The sequence below is a fragment of the Lytechinus variegatus genome, chromosome 6 (genome assembly GCF_018143015.1).
Source record: "Lytechinus variegatus isolate NC3 chromosome 6, Lvar_3.0, whole genome shotgun sequence".
Taxonomy (NCBI): Eukaryota; Metazoa; Echinodermata; class Echinoidea; order Temnopleuroida; family Toxopneustidae; genus Lytechinus; species Lytechinus variegatus.
This window is the reverse complement of record NC_054745.1, coordinates 15,323,885-15,349,479: the sequence shown is the minus strand read 5'-3', so window position 1 is coordinate 15,349,479 and position 25,595 is coordinate 15,323,885. Positions and strand designations below refer to the sequence as shown.

At 34.3% G+C, this 25,595-nt stretch overlaps 1 protein-coding gene across 1 annotated transcript; it reads left to right on the top strand.

Moving 5' to 3' along the window:
* Positions 1–439: 439 nt before the first annotated feature.
* LOC121417078 (calmodulin-like) lies at positions 440–10,513 on the top strand. The gene is made up of 6 exons (XM_041610645.1): positions 440–546; positions 4,028–4,061; positions 4,745–4,888; positions 6,832–6,952; positions 8,164–8,279; positions 9,495–10,513. Exons 1-6 carry the CDS (start codon positions 544–546, stop codon positions 9,518–9,520), a joined length of 444 nt encoding a protein of 147 aa, XP_041466579.1. The 5' UTR covers positions 440–543; the 3' UTR covers positions 9,521–10,513.
* Positions 10,514–25,595: the final 15,082 nt, after the last annotated feature.

Below are 25,595 nucleotides of genomic sequence, written 5' to 3'. Positions count from 1 at the left end.
CCATCCATCTCCATTCATTGTTAGGATTCTATTTCATTTTATTTTATTCATGAATGTTTTATTAATGGTATATATTTGCTAAACTGTTCACTGAAATGATGTTAAGATAATAATATTTCTAATAAGTCACTTAATAGAGTGGGGTGGGACATCCATTGATAAATGAGTTTCCCGCCTTCCTTATGACAGGGAAGGAGTCAAACAAAGAACAATTTTGATTAGTGAGTTGCTCTTAATCAGTTAATCTACACTCGACATTCTGCATTCTTTATAATGATGTAGCGTCATAATGCTCATATCACACGTCACCGGAGTAAATAATTACGTCATAATAGTTAATAATTACAGAGCTGAATAAAAGGGGCTCAAATACTCTATCAACACACGGATTTAATGTGTTAGTCATTAACCGTGCAAATGATGACTGTTTGGGCGAATGCGGAGTTTCGCTATCAAATTCGAATCACTCCGCTGTCAGCACACAACCGAAGCGCATCATTCCATTCGTCCATCCTCGCTTAGTTGATCAATAAAACTGCAACCATGGTAAGTTGAATGAGCTTTCATATATATTTTTATTAGTCATTCTGAATTTGATGACATAAACTTTTAAAAAAATATCTGATCATAGCAGGTGTGGATGGGTTTTGTTTGGAGAAAGAGGGAGCCCGAGTCTAAACTATTGGGAAGCAAATGAAACAGCTCATTATTTTCTAAAATTTTGACTTTTTAATATGTATTTGATGTTTGGAAAATGAACCTATGACCGAATTTTGCAGATTTCGCCTGGCCTGTGTGGCGTTCCAATTCAAAACTTAGTGAAATATTTGGAATGAAGATGATTGGCATATTATTTTGCACATTTCCTTCATAATGAGGAAAATTCATTTAAAGTTTTTCGGAAAATACGAGCGAGCAAAATTTTCTGTTAATCTTTTTAGATAGATCTTGACACTAAATATTGGAAAATTAATGTATATATAATTATATCACACTCCCTTTCCTATTCCTTTTCATTTCTTGGTCGTAAAACTTTTTTTACGGGGGGGGGGCTGACCCCAAGCTGCACCCATGCACCACCACCACTGGTCAGTTTATCGATGATCTGCAACAGGGTGTTCTGATATATGGCCTCATAGTTACACACTGCAAAACTCCGGTGTTGATATAACACCAAACCCGGACTCTATTTATATCCGCTCAAGATAAGTGTTAAACAACACCAGTATTGGTATTGGTATACCACCAGATAGTTATTTATACAACACAAATTAGTATTAAACAGCATAGGTTTGATTCCAAAATGGTGTTGTTTCAATACTTCTCTGGTGTTGATATAAATTCCGGGCTGCATGGTGTTCAATCGGACCTTCTCTTTTGACACTCTTCGTTAACCCAATCCTTTTTATTTTTTTTTGTGGGGGTGGGGGTCTCCACCGGTTGGGTCACCCCTTAACAGTAATGATGCTCTAAATTCGATATGAAACAAAAATTGCTATTATAAAGCTTGCAGCTTCCTTATATCAGAAGGGCGGCTCTTCGTAAGGCTGGAATTAAGTTTCGTTTTTCATCCGAATGCCCATTTATCACAAAATAACCAGCTCTTTATAGTCACGATAATCAATAATATCGGTTCAGCAAAGTGAAGGGTGGAATTCAGAATCGATACTCATTTTAAACTTTGTTCATATATAATTGCTTTAACGAAAGAAAAGCGCGGCAAGCGCCTTTTAATATTTGCACCGGTCCTCTCATTTATTTCTTCCATAATATGATTATATTTCTTTACTCGATTTTTGTTACAATTAAAATAGAGCATTTTAGTTTTTACAAGGAACAATCAAAGTAAAAAGAAAATATGGGGCTATTTCTTTGAGAACTTATGGGGGTAACGGAGGGTGAGGGACTGCTAAAAGCTAACCCGAATGCACTTCTGTTTAATCATTTTTTTTATAGGAATGATTGACCTCAAGCCCAAATATATTCTGTGTCGGGGGGGGGGGGGGGGGTGTACACAGTTAAAAAAATAAATAGCGCATTGTTAAAGCCTTTCATTCTTAAAAAAAGGTGTTTTAACTTTTTTGGTAATTGTTTGAATCTTTAAACAACTTTTTGAAAAAGTTGGAACAGTTGTTTAAAAACTTTAAACAGAGTGACGGGCTTAAACAATTAAACGTGCTTTAAACAGCATGATATTTTTTACAGTGTATTTTTTTTTCAACGGTCTTGGTGAAATAGGGTTGAAAATTGGGAGGGGGGGGGGCAACAGCTACGGCGTTGGGTTTGATGAGCCAATCCCTCCCCTGACCCGCCCACACCAAGTTCCAACATTCGATGTCGTTATCTCGCACGCACCTTGTAATACTATTTGTGTTTGCGATAGATGTACGTACCAGACGATGATTAAAGAAATTAATCCTGAAGTATCTATTAATCATTCACCAACCCCACCTCCAGATGTACGTGGATGATGAACACGTGATGTTAAGATGTCTAACTACGCTACCAATTATAGAGATGAAAATAATTATGGCCCGTTTTTAAAATGGATTTTTGTCGAGACCATGTCGTGGGTGTGTATGGGGGGCACCCTTCTGTCTATATACTACCAAATTAATATATATTTACAGAAAGCAAAACTGCAAGCACTTAATTTGTGTAATCATTATTTCATTACTATATGACTCTAAATATTTTAACTTTAGGAAGAGCACTCTTGTTTTTATTTATCAAGAAATTGAAATAAATGTACAAAAATGTCATTTGGATCACTATATATACTTATTATCTATCTATCTATCTGTCTACATTATTTTGTATATCATAGATCTATCTATCTATATATATTTCATGTCTGTCTACATGTAATATTTTCCCTTTATTATTTTCAATCTATTCGAACACGTTTAATTTCCTTTCAAATCGTCCAATGAATGAAGAATACGTGCAGATGAATCGACCGTCAGTTTATAAAATATTGAACCAAATGTAAGGGCGGCATAGGGGGCACTCTAAAAAATATTGGGTAAAAATGCTCCATGAATTACATTGGGCATTTCTCTTGGGTCTTTTGATTTATCCAGTGTGATGAAAATCTTGCCCATTCTAAAGTAATTGCTGCTTATTTTTTTTTAACCTTATATACTGGACAATATGCTTCCCGCATTGTGTAAAAAACTGCTCCAGATTTGTTGGACACATATTTACCCTCGTGTTGGTTATAATTTTACCCAATATTCTATAACAGTGTATTACTTTTTAAGTGGTGAAACATAGAGGAAGGGGAAAAACGAGGCAGAAATGTGGTAAAAGAAGGAAGTATAGAGTATAAAAATGAGAGGAATTATCGCTGTTATATGCAACTGAGAAAATACATATACATTTAAGTATTTGTCTCCCGTCAAAATGCTCTAGCATCGCCCTTGCTGATATGAAAAATGATTAAACATTGAGATCAGTGGCGTAACAAACCAAATATTTTGAAGGGGTCAGATATGGTGCATGAAATTCGACATCTTTATTACAAAAAAGGTGTTAGATTTGGACATGATATTAACAAAATAGAATAATACTTCACCCTTCTCTCTCTTTCATTTCCTCTCTTTTTTTCTTGGTCGTGATTTTTTTTTTTTTTGGGGGGGGGGGTGGAGGCAAGCTCCCCAAAGCCCCTACCTGTGCGCCACTGATTAGGATCTTTGGGAGATTTTGCGTAGGCTAGCTGCTAATGGGTCCCATGAGCAAATATGGTTATGATTACTGGCGAAGGTAATTGGACAACTACGGTTGATAAAGCACTCCATTAGCACGTATTTTCTGCCCAGCTCTGTTTAAGGAGAGACAAAAATATATTGCAAACCAATTTCATTAAAACAATCGTTTAATCATTCTAGTATATTCATATACATTTCATTGCTCATTACTTTCTTGATGGTTTAATATAGCTACATGATCAAAATGATTTTAGTACGTACTTATATCTAGGCTTTGGGCTGAAATAAATCATTGTTTCTATTTTCTCCTTTTTTAGGTTCTTGAGAAGCTTACCGACGAACAAATGGCACGTGAGTGGATTGTCATTGTTTCAAAATTGTCTATAATCTTGAATTATAAATTATATTGACACCGACGTTTCGGTTTTTAGTAGCTTTTAACTGTTATTTCCGATTTGATTATGTATACATAAACAAATTAACTGTTGTTTCCGATTTGTTTATGTATACATAAAAAAATCGGAAATAACAGTTAAAAGCTACTAAAAACCGAAACGTAGCAAGTTATTGAAATGGACACCAATTTAAAATCAAACTAATGTTTTAACATTTATCCAGTATTTCACTTAAATTTGATATTAGACCTCCTTTTCTTTCTAACACCTCTAACGAAAGTAAACATTTGCTTGAATTGAATTCGATATACTTGTATTTTTTTCTGTTTATTATGAAATAAACGTTTCTTTTTAATCGCATATGTTCATAGTGTTTTTTCTCTTTTTAACGAAATGATTTTTTTTATTCAATTGGACATGCCTTTTTTTCTTTGTAGTGACTGTTAACTGAAATTAGGTATGTGTTTTTCTCTTTGTAACGAATTGAGCAGTAACTGTAAACTTCTCTCTGTATCGAAAAAAAAATCATTTTCTTGTAAAGGATATGTGATTTCGCTCTCTAACAAAAATATACATATTTTCTCTTTGTATACCGAAAATAATCCTTTTTAAATCAAATCTTTGGTTTACTCTTTTTAGGCTTCAAGGAAGCTTTTGCCGTCTTTGACAAGAACGGAGATGGAACCATTACATGTGCAGAGTTGGGCGAAGCATTGAAATCAGCCGGCTGGACCGTACCTGATGAAGAAATCAAAGAATTAATCAAACAGGTTGATCTCGATGGTAAGAATATATAATTCGAGCAATATCACATAGAAAAAATATAATATAGTGCTAGGGCCCGTTCATAAAGCTTTTCGTAAGTTAAGAGCGACTTTAAGAACGACTGGTGAACCTTTCTTACGCTCTAAACCATCGCCAATGGTGTATACCATTTACCAAAAGGAAGGATCACCAGTCGTTCTTAAAGTCGCTCTTTTCTTGCGAACAGCTTTATGAAACACCCACCTGAATACTTTATCATGGTTATTGGGAATGAGCAGATTGTCACGCTTATATCGATGAAGGCTAGGGGCATAATGGGCAAAATCTGCGAGCGAGCGAAGGGAGCCAGCCGAAATTTTGACATTTTTATTACAAATGTCACATTTTGGAATAGATTTTGACATAATATTCAGAAAAACTATCATATTTCACCCCTCTCTGTTTAAATTCTTTCCCTTTCTCTTTTTTGGCAGTGTTTTTTTTTTTTTTTGGGGGGGGGACCAAGCCCCCTATTTATACGCCACTGATTAAGACAGCGTATTGTAAAGCTTTATATTAATTAATTCCTGAATTCATTGTAGAGTGCTTATAATTTTTTGATAGATAATATTATAGGAGCTACATAAGGAAATATAATTATTATTCTTCTTTTTTAGTTTTAAGGCGTACATGAACAGGCCCCAAGCTGAAAATACCAATAAACGGTATTTTGAGGCAAATAGCCTGTATTTAACATATTGTTGAACATTGACTTTTGTGAAGGTCAGCTCACATGTACATAAAGTGCACTGTAAAAACTGTGGTGTTAAAACTGACACCAATTGGTGTTAATAGAGGACCACACCCTGATGTGTTAAAATTACACCCTAGAGATTAAACATAACACCAAAGAGTGTAAATGTAACAACACAAGGTGTAATAACACCTATAGGTGTAAAACTAACACCACAAATTTAACACCGGTGTAAAAGAACTGGTGTGGTCCTCTACACCGGTTAACACCACAGTTTTTGCTGTTTGGCTAATGAGGACGTGTCTATGTAAATAAACCTATAGGATTCCAGTATTCATATACATAAATATTCTTTCCTATAGAATAATACCAACACCCAATCAAAGACAGAAAGGAGTTCAATAACAAGCCTCTAAAACCAGTACAAAAAAAAAATGCGTGACATGAGGGTAGGCAGATTTTAACCATACGGTATCGTAGTCTCAATACACTTCTAAAATATCACATTTCATTATCTAGTTTCTCAGCATTTTATAGTACAGTACAAGCTTTTTTGGGGGAAGATGTTTTTTTTAGACAATAAACGTGAAGACAATGAGACAATAAACTTGTGTGTATGACTTTTGTGCCCAAATATTAAAAACAAATTGCCCACTTTTGATAAATTATATACTTGTCAAATTGTATCCGACGTTGATTACATATTTTTTTTTTTTGAATAATCTCAATTCACGCATGAGGTCCTACACCATCTTCTCTCTCTCTATCACTCTCTCTATCTATCTATCTATCTATCTATCTGTCTGTCTGTCTGTCTGTCTGTCTGTCTGTCTGTCTATCTATCTATCTATCTATCTTTCTTTCTTATTTTGAGTTGAACATTTAAGACATTTTTATTACTTCATTAAGGCATTTTCGCAGCCAATTCACAGACACTTTCTGGTACGTTGAAAATTCCCGTCAAATCCCATGAAAATAATTAAAGGTCATTGTCGAAAGTTCGTGAACCGGGACAATACATCGTCAAAAGATTCGGAACGGACGAACGGCTACATGTAATTACGTTATTTCTTTACGGTCCAGGTCTGGACGACACTGACATTTCAATTGACCGATTTTCGACAAAGGCTACTTTACCATGACAATAGATATTCAACGTTCCAGAAAGCGTATGCGTAGTGTTTGCAAAATGCCCTAAAAACATTTGATGTCCTTTTTTTTATAAAAGGAAATGGATCAGTCAGCTTCGATGAGTTCGTGAAGGTGGTCGTCCAGGCTCTTCAGAGGCTAGAGGCCGAGGTTCGAGCTGCATTCCAGGCTATGGATAAGGATGGCAGCGGTTCACTGAGGTAACATAATTATTTTTTTGAAAGACACCACATCAATAGGCTCCCTATTCTCCATGACAGTTGATACCTTTTCTAAGAAAGAAATATTTCAGCTTGAATAATTACTGAAATTGTTTTAATTAAATAAGGAAATCCAGAAAAAGTAAATGTTTTTTTTCAATTTTCATTTATTTATCAATTTGTCTATCTCATTATCTTATTTTTCAATGAATTTCTTTGAATTGTGTTTATGTATCTTCTTAAAAATATATATTCCATATCGATTAGTATTTTCTCCATTCAATCAATTGATAAAAGAATCAATTCATCAAACGATTGACCGTAAATTGACACATATTCTATCATTTCATTAATTCATAAGTATACAATGAATTCAGTTAATCTATTATAAACATGATAGTGCAGTCAGTGATTTCTCTTAAATAAGGCATCCAACCAATCAGTGCACAATGTGTTTGATCTACTAATCAACTAATCAATTAATACAAATATTTGTAAAGCATTCAATCAATCAACAAGCATATGTTGCAAACAGTAGCGAACCTAGGATTTTTCACAGGGGGGCGGGGCAAAATCGTCCGCCAAAAAAATTGACAAGCAAAAAAAAGGTCTTCAAATTCAAAGGAGGGTGGCTCGTCAGGGATCACTTGTGACTCGTCAGGGGGGGGGGATACGCGTCCCTTGCATGGGTTGTGACTCGTTAAGGGGGGGGGGGAGTCTGCCCCCCCATAGGTATACGCTAGTGATTGCAAGCAATTAATATATTTTCTTTCCAATCATGATCAGGCATTCAGTAAAAGCACAAATTGTTCAATTAATCATCAACCAATCAATAAACCAATGATCAAGAAATCAATCCATTAATCAATCAATTCAATCATCCATTAGTTCAACCAACCAACCAATCAATCAATCAATCACTTAGTCAATCAATCAATCAATCAATCAATCAGTCAGTCAGTCAGTCAATCATCCATTCGTTCAACCAACCAACCAACAAACCAATCAATCAACCAATCAACCAACCACCAACCAATCAATCAATCAACCGATCAATCACTCAATCAATCAATCAATCAATCAATCAATCAATCAATCAATCACTAACCATTGGTTAATCAATCATTCAATCAACCAATAAACCAACCATCAATCAGTCAATTAGCCAATAAACTAACCATGAATTACTCTCTTAAATTTGATTGCTGTAGCCATGCTGAGGTCAAACAGGTCTTTGCTGACTTCGGTGAGAAGCTGAGTGATAAGGATGTCGATGCACTGATCAAGGAAGCTGATAAAGATGGTGATGGGACAGTGAATTATGATGGTGAGTCTACCCCCCCCCCCGATCCACCCCTCCCCCTCCATCCTACTAGAAAGAAGACAGAGTCCCACAGTGTGAGCCACAATGTGGTCATGCAGAACACGACGTGAAATCGCCTTCACACTGCTAAATTTGAGCATTTTAACTGTGTGGGTCACAAATTCACATAGTCGACCATGTGAACACGCTGTGAACAGTCACACTGTGGAAGTGTCCACAGTGTGAAAATATCTTCACACTGTTGAACTTCAGCATTTTAGCAGTGTGCATACTATTTCCACAAAGTCCACTGTGACAGGGTGTTCTCAATTTCGAGCGGAGCAAGATTTCTTAACACCTTAAGAAATAAATGATTGGTCAAAATAACCAAATGTTGGTAAATGAATAATATGTGTCCGACTCCGACGTGTAAAAATGGTCAGAGTCAACTCATTTATTATATTTTGGAAGCAGTAGCCATATATAAGAATAATGATACATGTGGATTTTAGGGTTTCATTTTATACACAGTCATCAAAGACACATGCAAGTAACAATTTTGGTTCCTCAAATCTCATATTAAAAAAATAAATCCATTCAATGTTTGTAATTCATTTTAGTATCAGTCAATTAAATTTTACAACATATATTACAGGTGCTTGCCAACGAGAACAACCCTTAAACAAAAATCCCAAACAAAGTGAAACGGTATTCTGGGATCCCGCAACATTTATTCATTATATCAGATCCTGAATGTTTAATGTTTGGAAAAAAATATATGTTCCTGATGATAATTTACAAGATTCTGTCATAAACTACTTCATGAATAAAATATTTTTTTCATAAATAGTATTTTTCAAGCAAATTTACCTTTTATCGTAAAATCTGAGAATAGAGATCACAGATTTTTTCAACGAGATACGCCACAATAATCGATAACAACAATATTAATTGTTAAAGAAAATGATCATTTCATTGACACTAAAGAAGAAAAACAAAATTAATATCTTTATCATTGAATAGGCAGTTGTATCATTATTCAAATGAATTGATAGTTAATCGTCTATTTCTTTTTTCTTCTTCTTCTTTTTCTTCTTCATCTTCTTCTATCTTTTCTACGTCTTCTTTTTTTCTTCTCCTTCTCCTCCTCTTTCTCCTAATTATGTTCCTTCTTAATCTTGTTCTTCCTTTTCTTCTTCTTCTTTTTCTTCTTCTCAAATCTAATTATTCCTTTAACAGAATTCGTTGCGATGCTGTTGAAGTAAACTCAGCCCGATCAACTATCATCATCTTCATAATGTGGCGATATTGTCTTCATTCCAGTGTAATACATTTTCTATTTTGATACATCTTAAGTTATTATTTAGAAGTAAATACAGTGAATATTAAACAAACGTGCCTGGTACGTATACGCCATCCCATTCACTATACGTCATCGGCCATATTTCACTGGGCTCGTCATCCTCAGTCCAAGAGACTAGCCAATCAGCGTGAATGATTGGGGTACTCGTGCTTCTCCGTTTTCTTCTCTTTTAGGTTCATATATACACAGCACTTTGAGTTTACTCGTTTTTTTTTTCTAAATAGGAATTAATGAATAAAACCATTTAACATGTCCTGTGATATCTAGTGATGATATTGAAAGGTGCAGACTGTCAGAAATCTATTCGACCATCTTTCTTAATACATTTACACTGTAAAAAAAAACAATTTAAACAACGCTGTTTAATACGTGATTAGCATATTAGTTTAACCATTTTAAACAAGTGTTTAAAATCTCAAACAACAAAGTTTGAATTCAAATATTTAATGATCAATGAATTAAGCATGGTTGTTTAAGATTGTAAAGACTTGTTTAAGCTGTTTAAACAATTACTGTGAGATTCACAGAGTAAACAGCGCCGTGTTTTAATTATTTTAACAACGATAAAGACTGTCTAAGGCATGTTCACCGACCATTATTTTGTAGCTCAAACACTATCCACGCACCAGTCTGATCACTGACGAAATGGCCATGCGGCCCATTTACTAAAAATAAGATCAGTTGATTACCTTCGTGTGATCACCATCTGACCCCAGAAGCTTTAAGGTAACTTAAATGGGCAAACTCTACATATCAAATCAAATATCGTTTTAACTCTGTCTTCTCTAACCTGATTTTCTTTGTTGAATTCTGCTCATTAAGGAACGAATATAGATTTGTGTCCTTTGTGAATAAAATTAATGTCTGTGAAAATGTGAATAAATGATAAAGATGAGGTGATTGTGTGACTATTGTTTTCATTCTGTACAGTTTTGAAATTCCTTTACACATGCACTGTAAAAACTGTGGTGTTAAAACCGACATCAATTGGTGTTAATAGAGGACCACACCCTGAGGTGTTAAAATTACACCCTAGACATTGAACATAACACCTATAGTGTAAATGTAACAACAAAAGATGTTGTAATAACATCTATAGGTGTAAAACTAACACCACCAATTTAACACCAGTGTAAAGTAACTGGTGTGGTCCTGTATGTACATCGGTTAACACCATAGTTTTTGCTGTGTAGTATTTCATCCGTTAAAATAATAAACTAGGTGTGGTTTTGATTAGCAAATACAATGTAAAAGGTTTGTATCAGCTCACATTAACAAAAAAATCCTTCTTTTTTGCAATTAATCAAGCACTCTTCCCAATTATATCAAAAGCTTAAAACACTTTGACTACGAACAAATGCATATGAGAACAAGACTTTAAAGATCGCGTACATCATTACTCTCGCTAATAAAAAGAAATGCACCATTTTACGCCCAAAAGAACGTTCACAGGAAAAACTGTGGTGTTAACCGGTGTACATTTTTTTTACACCGGTGTTAAATTGGTGGTGTTGGGGGTACATCTGTAGGTGTTATTACAACACTTTTTTTGTTACATTTACACTCTTTGTTGTTATGTTTAATCTCTAGGGTGTAATTCTAACACTTCAGGGTGTGGTCCTCTATTAACACCAATTGGTGTCAGTTTTAACACCGCAGTTTTTTCAGTGTACCTTTAAAAATAACAACACCTGACTCACAGTTTTACAGTGAGGATAGTAATGGAGCCTTTGGTTCAGAATGTTGTAAAGATTAAATCAGAGTAATTGTCACCGGAGCCCCGGGCCGGAGAAAAATGTCATAAACTGTAAAAATTGTGGTGTTAAAACTGACACCAATTGGTCTTAATAGAGGACCACACCCCGAGGTGTTAAAATAACACCCTAGAGATTGGACATAACACCAACGAGTGTAAATGTAACAACCATAGGTGTTGCAACAACACCTATAGGTGTAAAACTAATACCACCAATTTAACAAAATAACTGGTGTGGTCCTCTATGTACACCGGTTAACACCACAGTTTGGGTCCCATGTATGTGACCCAGGGTCTTCAGAACGATTATAATGAGGTTGCTGATGTACATTTGAAAAGGAACAAAAAAAAAGAAAAGAGAAAGGTTCTCAATAGACGAAATGAAAGGTGATTTTCTTCCCGAAAAAAAATAGAAAAGCAAAAAAAAAAAAGGGGGGGGGGGTTCTTAAGTTACTCATTTCCGTCCGAGAAATTTGAAAAGAAAAAGAAAAAAACGGTTTAACTACAAAATGTAGGTCATTTTCGGGTTCAGAGAAATTCAAAAGCAAAAAAAAGGACAAAATGATGGTCATTTTTTTAATATTTTTTCACACTTTCCAGAATTCCGGGGGGGGGGGGGGGTGCTGCCTATGGAGAATAATACACGCAACACCCCTCTTCCCAGGGACGCGATGGAACCATTCAAACTGCCCTCAAATTAACGAAGCTTTGAATAAAATGTGACGGGCCTGTATAATATTCACCCTCTATACATAAGGTACCATTTGGGTATTTACTTGGATAGAGGATTGGTGGAGAGATGTTTGGGTGGGGGTGGGGTGTGCGCATGATATGGGCCGAGGGTGGGGGGGGGGTAAGTGAGGATGTGCATATATCATGAGAGAAATAAAGTGAGGAGAGAGTGGGGGGTGGGAGGGGTAGGGAGGGAGATAGGGAGAGAGTATTCCAAAATATACAATAGATTATTGAGGGTGCGACGTTCATGAGAGAAGTATATAGAGTGGGGGGGGGGGGGGTAGGGAGATATTATGGAACAATAAGAAAGAAGCAAAATCTATCACGAAGTTAAAAGTGAAGAAGTAAGTGTAAGGTGGGGCAGCGGAGGAAGACACGATATGACATTATTTTTATGATTATCATCATTATCATTATTATCATTTAATATATTATCATTTATTTATTTTCAGAAATAAACAATTTAAAGACATATACCTCGATCTCGTTTTATTGACACATATGCTCCGGTCTTAATAACTGAGAGATCATGGCATTATCCGACAAGTCCTGTTATATCCTACTGTTAACATAGTAACATTGCTTCTCAGCCAATCAAAATCAAAGAAAGATGTCAGACCTGACAACTTGTCGCACAAAAATGTTGATGAAATGCTCTCCTGATTGTAAAAGAGTTTTTGGTTCACAGCATTGTATGTAGAACCTAAATATATATGAAATCGGATTACTCCATGAGTTTTGATATTTAGCTTTGGAGGTTATAGCTTTTATATCTTGCTCAAGTGACAATTGCCATGGAACTGTTTTATCAATATCCCAAACTGTTTTACAATTTGGAGATTATTATTATCATTAATATTATTATTAACAAGTGCACACCTAGTTACCAACAATACACAGCATTTCCATTTATTTGAAAGCAGGATATAAAAAAGCAATGTAGATGAAATGCCTTGCTCACGCCGAGGCCGGGGATCGAACCCCGGACTTTCCATGTAAAGCCAGGCGCCTTATACCACTCAGCCACGGCACCTCCATCATTATCTTTAAACCTCAATATCTTTTATAATGACACCCTATTACGTACTCCTACGTTATGTAAAATTGAAAAGAAAGGGATGCAAAGAGAGAGAAATAAAAAGGAAGAGAAATTATTTATCTAAAAATGCCTATTTATCTCGAGGAGAAAGACACTTATTTAGATTGGTAGCCAAAGAGAGCAGGGAGAAGCGAGAGAGCAAACATGTCACTTCATTGTATTTATAAAGCAATACTTATTAAAAAAAAGGAAATGAGATAATCGATTACAAAATATGGAATTTTAATTTTCTCCATTTATACATTTGTCATAATTGTGCATCAACGAAAATTTGTTGTACCTTCTTACCGTCTCATCCTTAAAAATTATAATTTTTTGATAAAAAATTTTGAAATACAGAAAAAAAGGTTTTTTTTACATAAAAAGGATTGATAAATATATGCTAACCTACAAAATTATGTATTTAAAAAAAAATAATTATTACAACGTTTCTTCAAAGTTGACTAAGATTCGTTAAACGAAAGTTTATAATTATCATTTTGGCCAGACACCTGCCGAGTTTGTCCGGTGTCTTAATTCATTCTTTTCCCAGGAGTAAAGAGTTATTCCACACAAAGATAACAAGGGAAGATCAAACACTACATAGAACGCGATATGAACACGGGAAGAGCGCCATGCCAGGCGCCTTATACCACTCAGCCACGGCACCTCCATCATTATCTTTAAACCTCAATATCTTTTATAATGACATCCTAATACGTACTCCTACGTTATGTAAAATTGAAAAGAAAGGGATGAAAATTGAAGTAAGGGATGCAAAGAGAGAGAAATGAAAAGGAAGAGAAATTTTTTATCGAAAAATGCCTATTTATCGCGAGGAGAAAGACACTTATTTAGATTGGTAGCCAAAGAGAGCAGGTAGAAGCGATAGAGCAAACATGTCACTTCATTGTATTCATAAAGTAACACTTAAAGGACAAGTCCACCCCAACAAAAACTTGATTTGAATAAAAAGAGAAAAATTCAACAAGCATAACACTGAAAATTTCATCAAAATCGGATGTAAAATAAGAAAGTTATGGCATTTTAAATTTTCGCTTATTTTCAACAAAATAGTTATATGAACGAGCCAGTTACATCCAAATGAGAGAGTTGATGACATCACTCACTCACTATTTCTTTTGTATTTTATTATATGAAATATGAAATATTGTTATTTTCTCGTCATTGTCATGTGAAATGAAGTTTCATTCCTCCCTGAACACGTGGAATTCCATTATTTTAACATTTCGTGCTTCAGGCAAGGAGGTCCTAATCGTCAAATTCGTAAAAATTGAAATATTGTATCATTCAAACAATAGAAAACAAAAGAAATAGTGACTGAGTGACATCATCGACTCTCTCATTTGGATGTAACTGGTTCGTTCATTAAACTATTTTGTTGAAAATAAGCGAAATTTTGAAATGTCATAACTTTCTTATTTTACATCCGATTTTGATGAAATTTTCAGCTTTGTGCTTGTCTAATTTTTCTCTATTGATTCAAATCAACATTTTTCTGAGGTTGACTTGACCTTACAGGAATAAGATAATCGATTACAAAATAGGGAATTTTAATTTTCTCTTTTTATGTTGTTATATTTTTGCGTCAGCGGAAATTCGTTCGTACCTTTTTCCTTTTGCAATAGTATTTTTTTGATAAATTTTTTGAAATACAAAAAAATAAGCATTTATTCCACTTAAAAATGATTGATTAATATATACTAACCTATAAAATTATGTGTTAAAAAAGGTATTATGAAAAATATATTATTCCAAACCATTCTTTTTGTCCAAACGCCTGCACAGTTTGTACGGTGTCTCTATTCACTGCAGCAGGGGGGTTCAGACAGTAGGGGAAGGCGGGGTAAGTTGTGACAGTTTTTGCTTTTTGCATGTTAGAATTGATATGATTAATAATCTTGTCAAAATAAGTACCTTGCCTTGAAATTTAATTCTTCTGAAATATTTTCCACCTATACATAACTTTCTACCCCCACACTGAAAGTCATTGTGACCTTTGAAAAAAACGATGTCAAATGGCTCAACTTGCCCCATATATGGGGTAAGTTTGAGCCGCCTTCTGGGGTAAGTTGAGCCACAAAAACTATGTACAAAATGTATAAGGGGAGAACCAGCATGTCAATTTTTTGTTTAAAGTCTTTTCACTTGCTCATTCTCTATAAATACTAGTATCCTTTGAAAGGAAAAGAGCAATCATGTAAATTTGCTCCTTTCAGCCAGCATTTCAATCGATTTTTATGGTTTGTTTGTTTTTTAAGATACATTACCATAGGAATTACCATGGCTCAACTTGCCCCATGCTGTTTGGCTCAACTTACCCCAGTCCGAACTTAGTGCGATAATTTTGTATCCACACATTTATTATGCATCCATCATATAAAAGACTATGACAAGAATGAAGATCCATACCTGGACTAATAATGTTGTTATCATGTCTTTATTATATTTAAAGACGTGTGTGTTCATAAAGCACTTATCTATTTCACACACTTTTTTACTTTTTTGGCTGAAATTCATATTTTTCCCTCTAAAAAACTACTTTTTGTTTCAAAGTTGAAAACAATGTGGTGGGGTTAGGGGTTATGCTATGGGTCATCAATATATGACACCACCACAATGTCTGACCCATTCATTATTGGCCTGGGGCTGGTGGCTCAACTTGCCCCTATGCTCAACTTACCCCGCCTTCCCCTACAGCTCAACGTTGCCGGAACTAGCATAGTTATGCTTTCTGGCATAATTACGACCCTTCCAGCATAATTCATTATGCCTGGCATAGTTTGGCCTAATTAGACTTTTTTTAAAGCAAATAATCTTGCATAATAATATGTCCCCCACATGTTGTTTTTCATTCTCCGCATTTCATTGAAGATTGAAGACTTTTTTTTTTGCTTGTCAATTTTTTTCTGGTACGAAATCCTTTATTTGTGATTAAAGACCTTTTTTTGCTGGTCAATTTTTTGGGTGGACGGTTTTGCTCCCCCCCCCCCCTCCTGTGGAAAATCCTAGGTACGTGCTCAGGGTCCAAAACGGTTTGGCATCATTTTTCGCGATTTAGCATAATTTCGCTGCTTCTCTGGCATAATTACCCGTAAGCATTTATCGAGCGTTTCAAAAGATTGCCGAAGTGTCCGATCTTCCTTACCCCTGTAGTATCTCTGTTTCGCAATAGTACATAGACGGGAAATATATCAGGGAGTCAGCTTTGTCTAGCTTTGATCTCTCTTCGTTTCCTCTAACATCTTGCAGCCCCTCGTCGATTTTCAGCACTTGAAAAATCAAAACCCTTTCACGCTGGATACCTCTGAGTTCACAATATTGTAAATTAAACATAATTATTAATGAAGAGGTAAAGGGGAGGGTGCATGGGGGGCAGCGGAGGATGACAAAATATGACATTATTATTATTTAACATTCTATTATTGTTCTATTTTTGGCACATAAAACATAATTACGTCATCATCTTCATCATCTTCATCATCATCTTCATCATCATTTTCATCATCTTCATTATCATAATCATCATCATTATCATTATCATCATCATCATTATTATCATCATTATCATCCATTTCATCATCATCATTATCATCATCATTATCATCATCTTCATCATCATCATTATCATCATCATTATTATCATCATTATCATCATCTTCATCATCATTATTATCATTATCATCATCTTCATCATCATTATTATCATCATTATCATCATCTTCATCATCATTATTATCATTATCATCATCTTCATCATCTTCATTATCATCATCATTATCATTATCATTATTATCATCATTATCATCATCATTATCATCATCTTCATCATCATTATTATCATCATTATCATCATCTTCATCATTATCATCATCATTATTATCATCATTATCATCATCATCATTATCATCATCATTATTATCATCATTATCATCATCTTCATCATCATTATCATCATCTTCATCATCATTATTATCATCATTATCATCATCTTCATCATCATTATTATCATCATTATCATCATCTTCATCATTATTATCATCATTATCATCATCTTCATCATCATTATTATCATCATTATCATCATCTTCATCATCATTATTATCATCATTATCATCATCTTCATCATCATTATTATCATCATCATCATCATCATTATCATCATCATTATTATCATCATTATCATCATTATCATCATCTTCATCATCATTATTATCATCATCATCATCATCTTCATTATGATGATCATCATCATCATCATTATCATCATCATTATTATCATTATCATCATCTTCATCATCATTATTATCATCATTATCATCATCTTCATCATCATTATTATCATCATTATCATCTTCATCATCATTATTATCATCATCATCATCATCTTCATTATGATGATCATCATCATCATTATCATCATCATTATTATCATTATCATCATCTTCATCATCATTATTATCATCATTATCATCATCTTCATCATCATTATTATCATCATTATCATCATCATCACCATCATCATCTTCATCATCATCATCATCATCTTCATCATCTTCATCATCATCATCGTCTTCATCATTATTATCATCATCATTTTCATTACTATTATTATTTACTAAAACATGAGGATATGGAGTGAAGGGGAGGATGGGGCAGTGGCACAAAATAAAACATGACATGATTATTATTATTGTTATTATTATTTATCTATTTATTTATTTTTTAGAAATAAACAATTTAAAGACCTATACCTCGATCTCGCTTTATTGACACATTTCCTCCGGTCTTAATAACTGAGAGATCTTTTCTAGTTTGCTCAAGTAACATTTGCCATGGAACAGTTTTATCAATATCCCATTTAAACTGTTTTACAATATGGAGATTATCATTATTATTTTTTTTAATTTAAACAAGTGCACACTTCGTTACTAATAATGCACATAGCATTTCCATTTATTTGAAAGCAGGATAAAAGAGCAATGTCATAGGTGCCGCGGTCGGGGATCGAACCCCGGATTTTCCCCGGCGCCTTAGACCACTCGACCACGGCACCTCCATCATTATCTTTAAACCTCGATATCTTTTTAATGACATCCTATTACGTACTCCTACGTTATGTAAAACGCACTGAAAATTGAAGAAAGGGATGAAAAAGAGGGAGAAATGAAAAGGAAGAAAATTAATTATATCCAAAAATGCCTATTTATCTCGAGGAGAAAGACACTTATGTAAATTGGTAGCGAAAGAGAGCAGGGAGAAGCGAAAGCGCAATCATGTCACTTCATTGTATTTATAAAGCAATACTTATTTTAAAAAAAGGAAATGAGATAATCGATTACAAAATATGGAATTTTAATTTTCTCTATTTATATATTTGTCATAATTGTGCATCAACGAAAATTTGTTGTACCTTCTTACCTTCTTATCCTTAAAAATTTTAATTTTTGATAATTTTTTTTTGAAATACAGAAAAAAGTATTTTGTTTTACATAAAAAGGATTGATAAATATAAACTAACCTATAAAATTATGTATTTAAAAAAAATAATTATTACAACGTATATTCGAAAGTTGGCGAAGATTCCTTAAATTAAAGTTCACAATTATCTTTTTGGCCAGACACCTGCCGAATTAGGCCGGTGTCTTAATTCATTCTTTTCCCCGGAGTATAGAGTTATTCCACACAAAGATAACAAGTGAAGATCAAACACTACACAGAACGCAAAATGAACACGGGAAGAGCCCCATGCCAGGCGCCTTATACCACTCAGCCACGGCACCTCCATCATTATCTTTAAACCTCAATATCTTTTATAATGACATCCTAATACGTACTCCTACGTTATGTAAACTAAATTGAAAAGAAAGGGATGAAAATTGAAGGGGTGAAAAAGAGAGAGAAATGAAAAGGAAGAGAAATTTTTCATCAAAAAATGCCTATTTATCGCGAGGAGAAAGACACTTATTTAGATTGGTAGCCAAAGAGAGCAGGTAGAAGCGAGAGAGCAAACATGTCACTTCATTGTATTCATAAAGCGATACTTAAAATGGAAAATGAGATAATCGATTACAAATAATGAATTTTTATTTTCTTTATTTATATTTGTCGTATTTTTGCATCAACGAAAATTTGTTGGTACCTTCTTACCTTTTTATTCTTTGAAATTGTATTTTTTCATAAAAAAATTAAAATACAGGAAAAACATTTTGTTCCACATAAAAACGATTAATTAATATAAACTAACCCACAAAATTATGTATTTTTAAGAAATAAGTATTACAACACATATATTACTGGCGAATAATCGTTGAAATCTAAGTTAACAATTCTCTTTTTGTCCAGACACCTGCTGCGTTAGTCAGGTGTCTCCAATTCATTCTTGTCCAAGGAATATGGAGTTATTCCACACAAAGATAACAGGTGAAGATCAGACAGTACATAGAACGCGTAATGAAACGACCGGGAAAAACGCACAATAGCGTTGAGTAAGTAACGACCTTTGCGTATCGCGATATCACTGTGTAGAAAACATTTGGGAGAAATGGTAAAGGAATAGACGATTTTTACATTTTGTATACATTTTTAAATATATTTTTTCATTTCAGTTATTTTTTCTTAAATAAAAATGAATAGAGGTTTTGGGGGTAATTAGTAGAATTAGTTTCATTCGCCGCCCTTGAGCCCTCTCCAAAATCCCCTCTCTGTTGTTGTTGTTGTTTTGAATAGTCAAACTAGTCAGTTTTGACTATCACTATTGTTGCCTTATAAATATGCTTTTCTTTTTTTTCAAAAATATGATAATTTCTTTGTTCAAATTATGTCAGTTAGAAAAGTAAAAGAAAGAAAGGAAAGAAAAGTTCTCAGGAAATCGTGCAAGACCACCTCTCCCGCCCTGTATTAGTACGTTATCCTGACAAGCCCGCTCGAGGTGCATTTCGAGGGCGTCTCAGGAGTACAAAAAATTGTATTCCCTATGTCTCTCAAACGTGAGCAGGGGGCGCTCTATCCAATACCTCGTAGAACTTGTTTCATATCCCCTATATCTTTTATACACAGCAGCGTACCGGTGTGTGATGGTTTACTTAAGTTCAAGTTTTTATTTTCCATTTCCATTATCAACATAAGCAAATACAAATCAAACATACATTATAAATATAAACAAATACAAATGAAATATGATAACAATGATTACAAATCAATTACAAGTTATTTGTAAAATAGTAAATTCTGTTTTAACAGAATATGATATGGAAATGGAAAAGTGGAAAAACCGGTTTTTTGACAAGCAAAACAAAAAGTTATCAACCTAAATTTTTGGGGCGAAATGTGAAAAATGCCAGAAAGCATAATTATGCTAGTTTTGGCAACGTTGCACCCGCACAGATAGCTAGGGGCCGATTGCATGAAAGGGTCTTTCCAAGGGTCGTCTTTTGTGTCGCCCATCTTTTATGATACGCTATAAGCGGAGTGTTTCTAAAATTTATAATAAAAAATAAGATTCGTTAGCTTGTTCTTAAATCAAATTTTATACAATTTCATGATATATTACATCATTTTATAAACAAATATTCTGTTTATTTTAACGGATGAATAGAATATGTTTGCAGATGATTGGTTTCACATGGCGCATCATAAAAGATGGGCGACACGAAAGACGGTCCTTGCAAAGACCCTTTCGAGCAATCGGCCCCTGGTGTCTTGATTCAATCGTTGGTTGAGTTTAGTGTGGAGGTGGCGCTATCCATCGATATCCGATGATTTCCGCTGTATTCGTTGTCATACTTGTGAATTAAAGGTAATAATTTCCCAGAATTATGTAGTTATTAACAGGGGAAGTTCTTTGTCTCGATTGTATTACCGGACACTATCATATTTCCGGACGCGCATATTACTGCGTACAAAAATCAATTTCGTACCGTAAAACTTCCGCAGTTCAATTTCACAGATCAATTCAATGAACAATATTGCAAAAACAAGGCGAACAAATCCAACTTTTACCATATTTTCTATAAAATGACATAGAACATAGTTTCGCATTAACGATTGATCTATTTTCTGATGGAAATACGGACCTGAGTTTCCGAATTTCAATCTCGTCCGCTCCATCGATCAGATCGTCGACGGCTAGTTCTCAAGATACCCCATGAGGTATTTGGTACCCCGGCCGTGCGCGAGGTTTACCGTGATAGAGAGCCGTCGACGATCGACAGCGCATCGATTTAGCAAACAAATTTATTACAAAGATCTGCTCAGAATCGATATAAGAAAGCAAATTTTTGTATTTGGAAAATTTCTCTTGTGTTTTTTATTTGACACTGGAAAAAAAAAATCAATGTATTGGAATTTTCTGTAGAAGTTTCTTCTTGATGCATATAATAATCATCAATGTTATTTATAATTATGTATTGAAAGATGTCTGACATTGTGTTTTATTGTAACATTCATGAAAATATTATGTGTCAAAGTTCTATTTGTTATATATATTTTATTTCGTATACATGTATGAATTGAAATTGTCAATAAAAACTACTCAATGCAAAAAAAAAACACAAAAACTTAGAATTTACTCATGAGATGATATATCATGAAAAAAAATACACCAACTCCTTCTTACATCATTATAATCAAGAATATTTTTACCTGTCCAGCGCGCGTCCGGAATTATGTTGTACTTTGTCAAGCACGAAAATAATTGTTTTTCGCGGAGGAGTACGCGGCAAGTGCGGTGCAAAAAAAAAACGGTTGGATTTGGCAAAGTATTTCATCATATTAATAATTTTCAGAATATTTGGAATAGCCAGTGATAATTTTTCTCGAGTGTATTTCCTCTAGTTGTCATTTTCAAAGCACTGAAATAAAGGTGTCCGGCAATATGAGGATACACTGCCATGCGTAAACCGCGTAATGAAACGCTGGGGATGAGCGCCCAACAGCGTCTAGTTAGTAACGACCTTTACCCTTTGCGTATCGCTATATCGCTGTGTCGAAAACATTTGGGAGAAATTGTCGAAAACATTTGGGAGAAATTGTGAAGGGGTGAAGGAATAGACGATTTTAACATTATATATATAATGGTTTTGGAACGATGAAGAGCGTAATCTATGTACATAGGTCCATAGGGAAAGTCAGTAATCGATTGTAATCGATTATGTAGGTATTTCCTGAAAAATATATGTAAGCACTATTTCCTGAAAAATAACGATATTTACAATTGTATGTTCATGTTAGAAATGTATCTTTAATTGTTTTTCACTGTTTACTTATAAATAGTAGTGACAATCACCATAGTTGTTGTTAAATGGCTTTATTTCATTACTTTAAGTTAGTTTTAAAAGATGATTAATTTTTAAGGCCTGGCAATCTCCCTCCAGGATTGTTGAGTATATTCAAGCTCCATGCTCAAACATGGGCCAGGCGATATGCTTGGTAGTAAGAGATTTCAGAACGAAATTCTGTTCAATTAGAATGGAACCTGCTGCGTCAGGATGAGCTTGATTTCTCCTCAGTAAAGCTAAAAGAACTGAATGCCTCCAAAATCCTCTCTCTCATTTCCCCCATATATTTTATTCACAGCAGCTTGCCGATGTGTGATGGTATAGTCAACGCTTGTTTCAAAAGATCTTCCGATCTTCCTTCCCCTTGCTGTGTATGTATCTTTGTTTCACAATAGTTATCGTTGTCTTCGTGCAATTTTGGTGTAAAAAATTGCATAAGACTCGAAAGTAAAAAGTCAGCGAGCGGCGCGATAAAAAACTTCAGCGGCGGATTTATCGCAAAAAAAATGTGGAGGGGAAGGCTGAATCAGCTCCCAAATTTAGGGTTAAACCTCAATATATTTTTATGACATCCTATTACATACTCATTCATAATTTAAAACGCAACGAAATAAAAGAAAGGGATGAAAAAAAGGAGAAATCATCTATCCCATAATGCCTGTTTATCTCAAGGAGGAAACACGCATGTAAATTGATAGCTAAAAAAAGCATGGAGAAGCGAGAGAGAGCAATGCCACTTTATTGTATTCATAAAGCAATACTTTATTATATAATCGATTACAAAAAGCACACCAGTTTTCTATTTTTTAATAGGTGCTATATTATTTACCTAAAAAATATTACGGTTTACTTTTAAATATTACAAATACAATCAATTATATATTTTTGGAACTACCAACATAATTAGGCAAATTTTGAAAGGAAAACAATTAGTAAATAAAAACTAACCTGTTAAATTTTGTGCTATTATACAATCACCACTTGAACATACTTCAATATTCTAGTATCCAGATAATAGTCTAAATTGGACTTTTTGCCGAGGCACTTGCACAGTCTGTGAGGTGCCTCCATTTTGACACACTGATGAGTCGAATGTCATTATCTCCCAAATTACACAATACTTTAAACATAGGAAGTATCGATGTATATAAGAAAGCCGTCCTTGTCTAGCTTTGATCTCGCTTCGTTTCCTCTTCCATCTTGCAGTCCCTCGTCGATTTTCAGCAAATCAAAACCCTTTGTGTCTCACGATGGATACCACTGAGTTCACAATATTGTAAATAAAACATAATTATATAAATAAAGGGGAGGGTGCATGGGGGTAGCGGAGGAAGACAAAATATGTCTTCAAAATATGACACCAATTCTCTGTATTGTTTTTTCTGTGTTTTTATTTATTATGTTTTGTACTGTTAGAAAAAATAAAAGAAGTTCCTGCAGCAGAGTCTCGAGAACACCTGTAATCTTACCGAATTGCGTAATAATCATTCTGTAAATTCATAAAACAAGAATTTTTCTGCAATTTAACAGAACAGGTCTGTTTGAAAAAGGGGAAAAGGGTGTTTTATTCAAGGAAATTTGTAAGATTCCATACATCAAATACCAATTTCCTGTAAGATTACGCAATTCGGTAAGATTACAGGTGTTCTCGAGACTCTGCTGCAGGAACTTCTTCTATTTTTTCTAACAGTGTGTGGCTTTGTCTCTCGTATGTATACATTTGCCTCACTCTCCCTATTTATTCTTTTAATTAAGATTTTCCCATTTCCTTAAATGAAGAGACATCTTACCTCTACCTAGCGCCAGCCTTCTTTCTTCTCATTCTGCTTCTTTAAATTTCCTTTTAATTTCATCCATGGTTATAAGTGCACCCTTTTCCCTCCCTTTGAAGATAGTGATTGATTAAGCGTTCCTTTCCTTCGACCTTTAATTCTACACCTACAAGAATTTCCTCCCAGCTTAAATTACCCGTAGAAATAAAACCAAACATCTCCTTACAATTATCCCAAACCAGACAATAATAATAATATAGGGTATTTATATTGCGCACATATCCACCTTGTTAGGTGCTCAAGGCGCTCCTATATTACCCGGCTAAGCTAGGCGTTCATAGCGCACACAGCTTTTTAAGGAATTACTTCCTACCGGTACCCATTCACCTCACCTGGGTTGAGTGCAGCACATTGTGGATCAGTTTCTTGCTGAAGGAAATTACGCCATGGCTGGGATTCGAACCCACGACCCTCTGTTTCAAAGTCCGAAGACTAATCCACTGGGCCACAACGCTCCATATTCACAGACAAGCATATTCACATTCCAAAAAAAGATGGCGATATGTTTCCTCCTCTTTTTTACAATAACAACAAAGGTTATTTTGTGAGATTTTGAAACGGAACAAGTGATGATTCGTATAAGCAATGCCGTGCAACATTTTGAACTGAAATTCTCTTAATCTACTGTTCAGAGTACATTTTCTTGGTCTCATAAAAATGTGTTCGATCTTTTCACAAGAGAAACTATATATTTTTTTATTTTTTAACCTTTCGGAAACATCAGGTATTGAGAAGTTACATTTCATAAAAATTTGCATAAACGTTTTTATATACTAACTCCTCTATTGACAAAATTCTTTTTCCAGATACTTTATTACATAATCGATTATAGAATGTAGAATACCAGTTTTCTATTTTTTAATAGGTGCCATATTAACAAAAAAATCTTACGGTTTACCTTTAAATATTACAAATGCAATCAATTTTATATGTTTTTGGAACTACAAAAGGAATTGGGCCATTTTAAAAAGGAAAACAATTAATAAATAGAAACTAACCTGTTAAATTATGTGCTATAATACATTAAATGCTTGAATCTACGAATCTATGATAATCCAAGTAATAATCCAAATAAGACTTTTTGACGAGGCACTTGCACAGCCTGTTCGGTGTCTCTATTTTGACGCACTTATTAGTCTAATACCATGACCTCACACATTTCACAATACTTTAAAATGGGATACATCAAAGTATATATGAAACTCGTCCTTGTCTAGCTTAGATCTCGCTTCGTTTCCTCTTCCATCTTTCAGCCCCTCGTCGGTTTTCAGCACTTG

Coding starts and splice junctions, on each gene's coding strand:
- LOC121417078 (XM_041610645.1), top strand. Junction 4,062..4,744: donor TACCGACGAACAAATGGCAC/GTGAGTGGATTG, acceptor TACTCTTTTTAG/GCTTCAAGGAAGCTTTTGCC. Junction 6,953..8,163: donor GATGGCAGCGGTTCACTGAG/GTAACATAATTA, acceptor TGATTGCTGTAG/CCATGCTGAGGTCAAACAGG.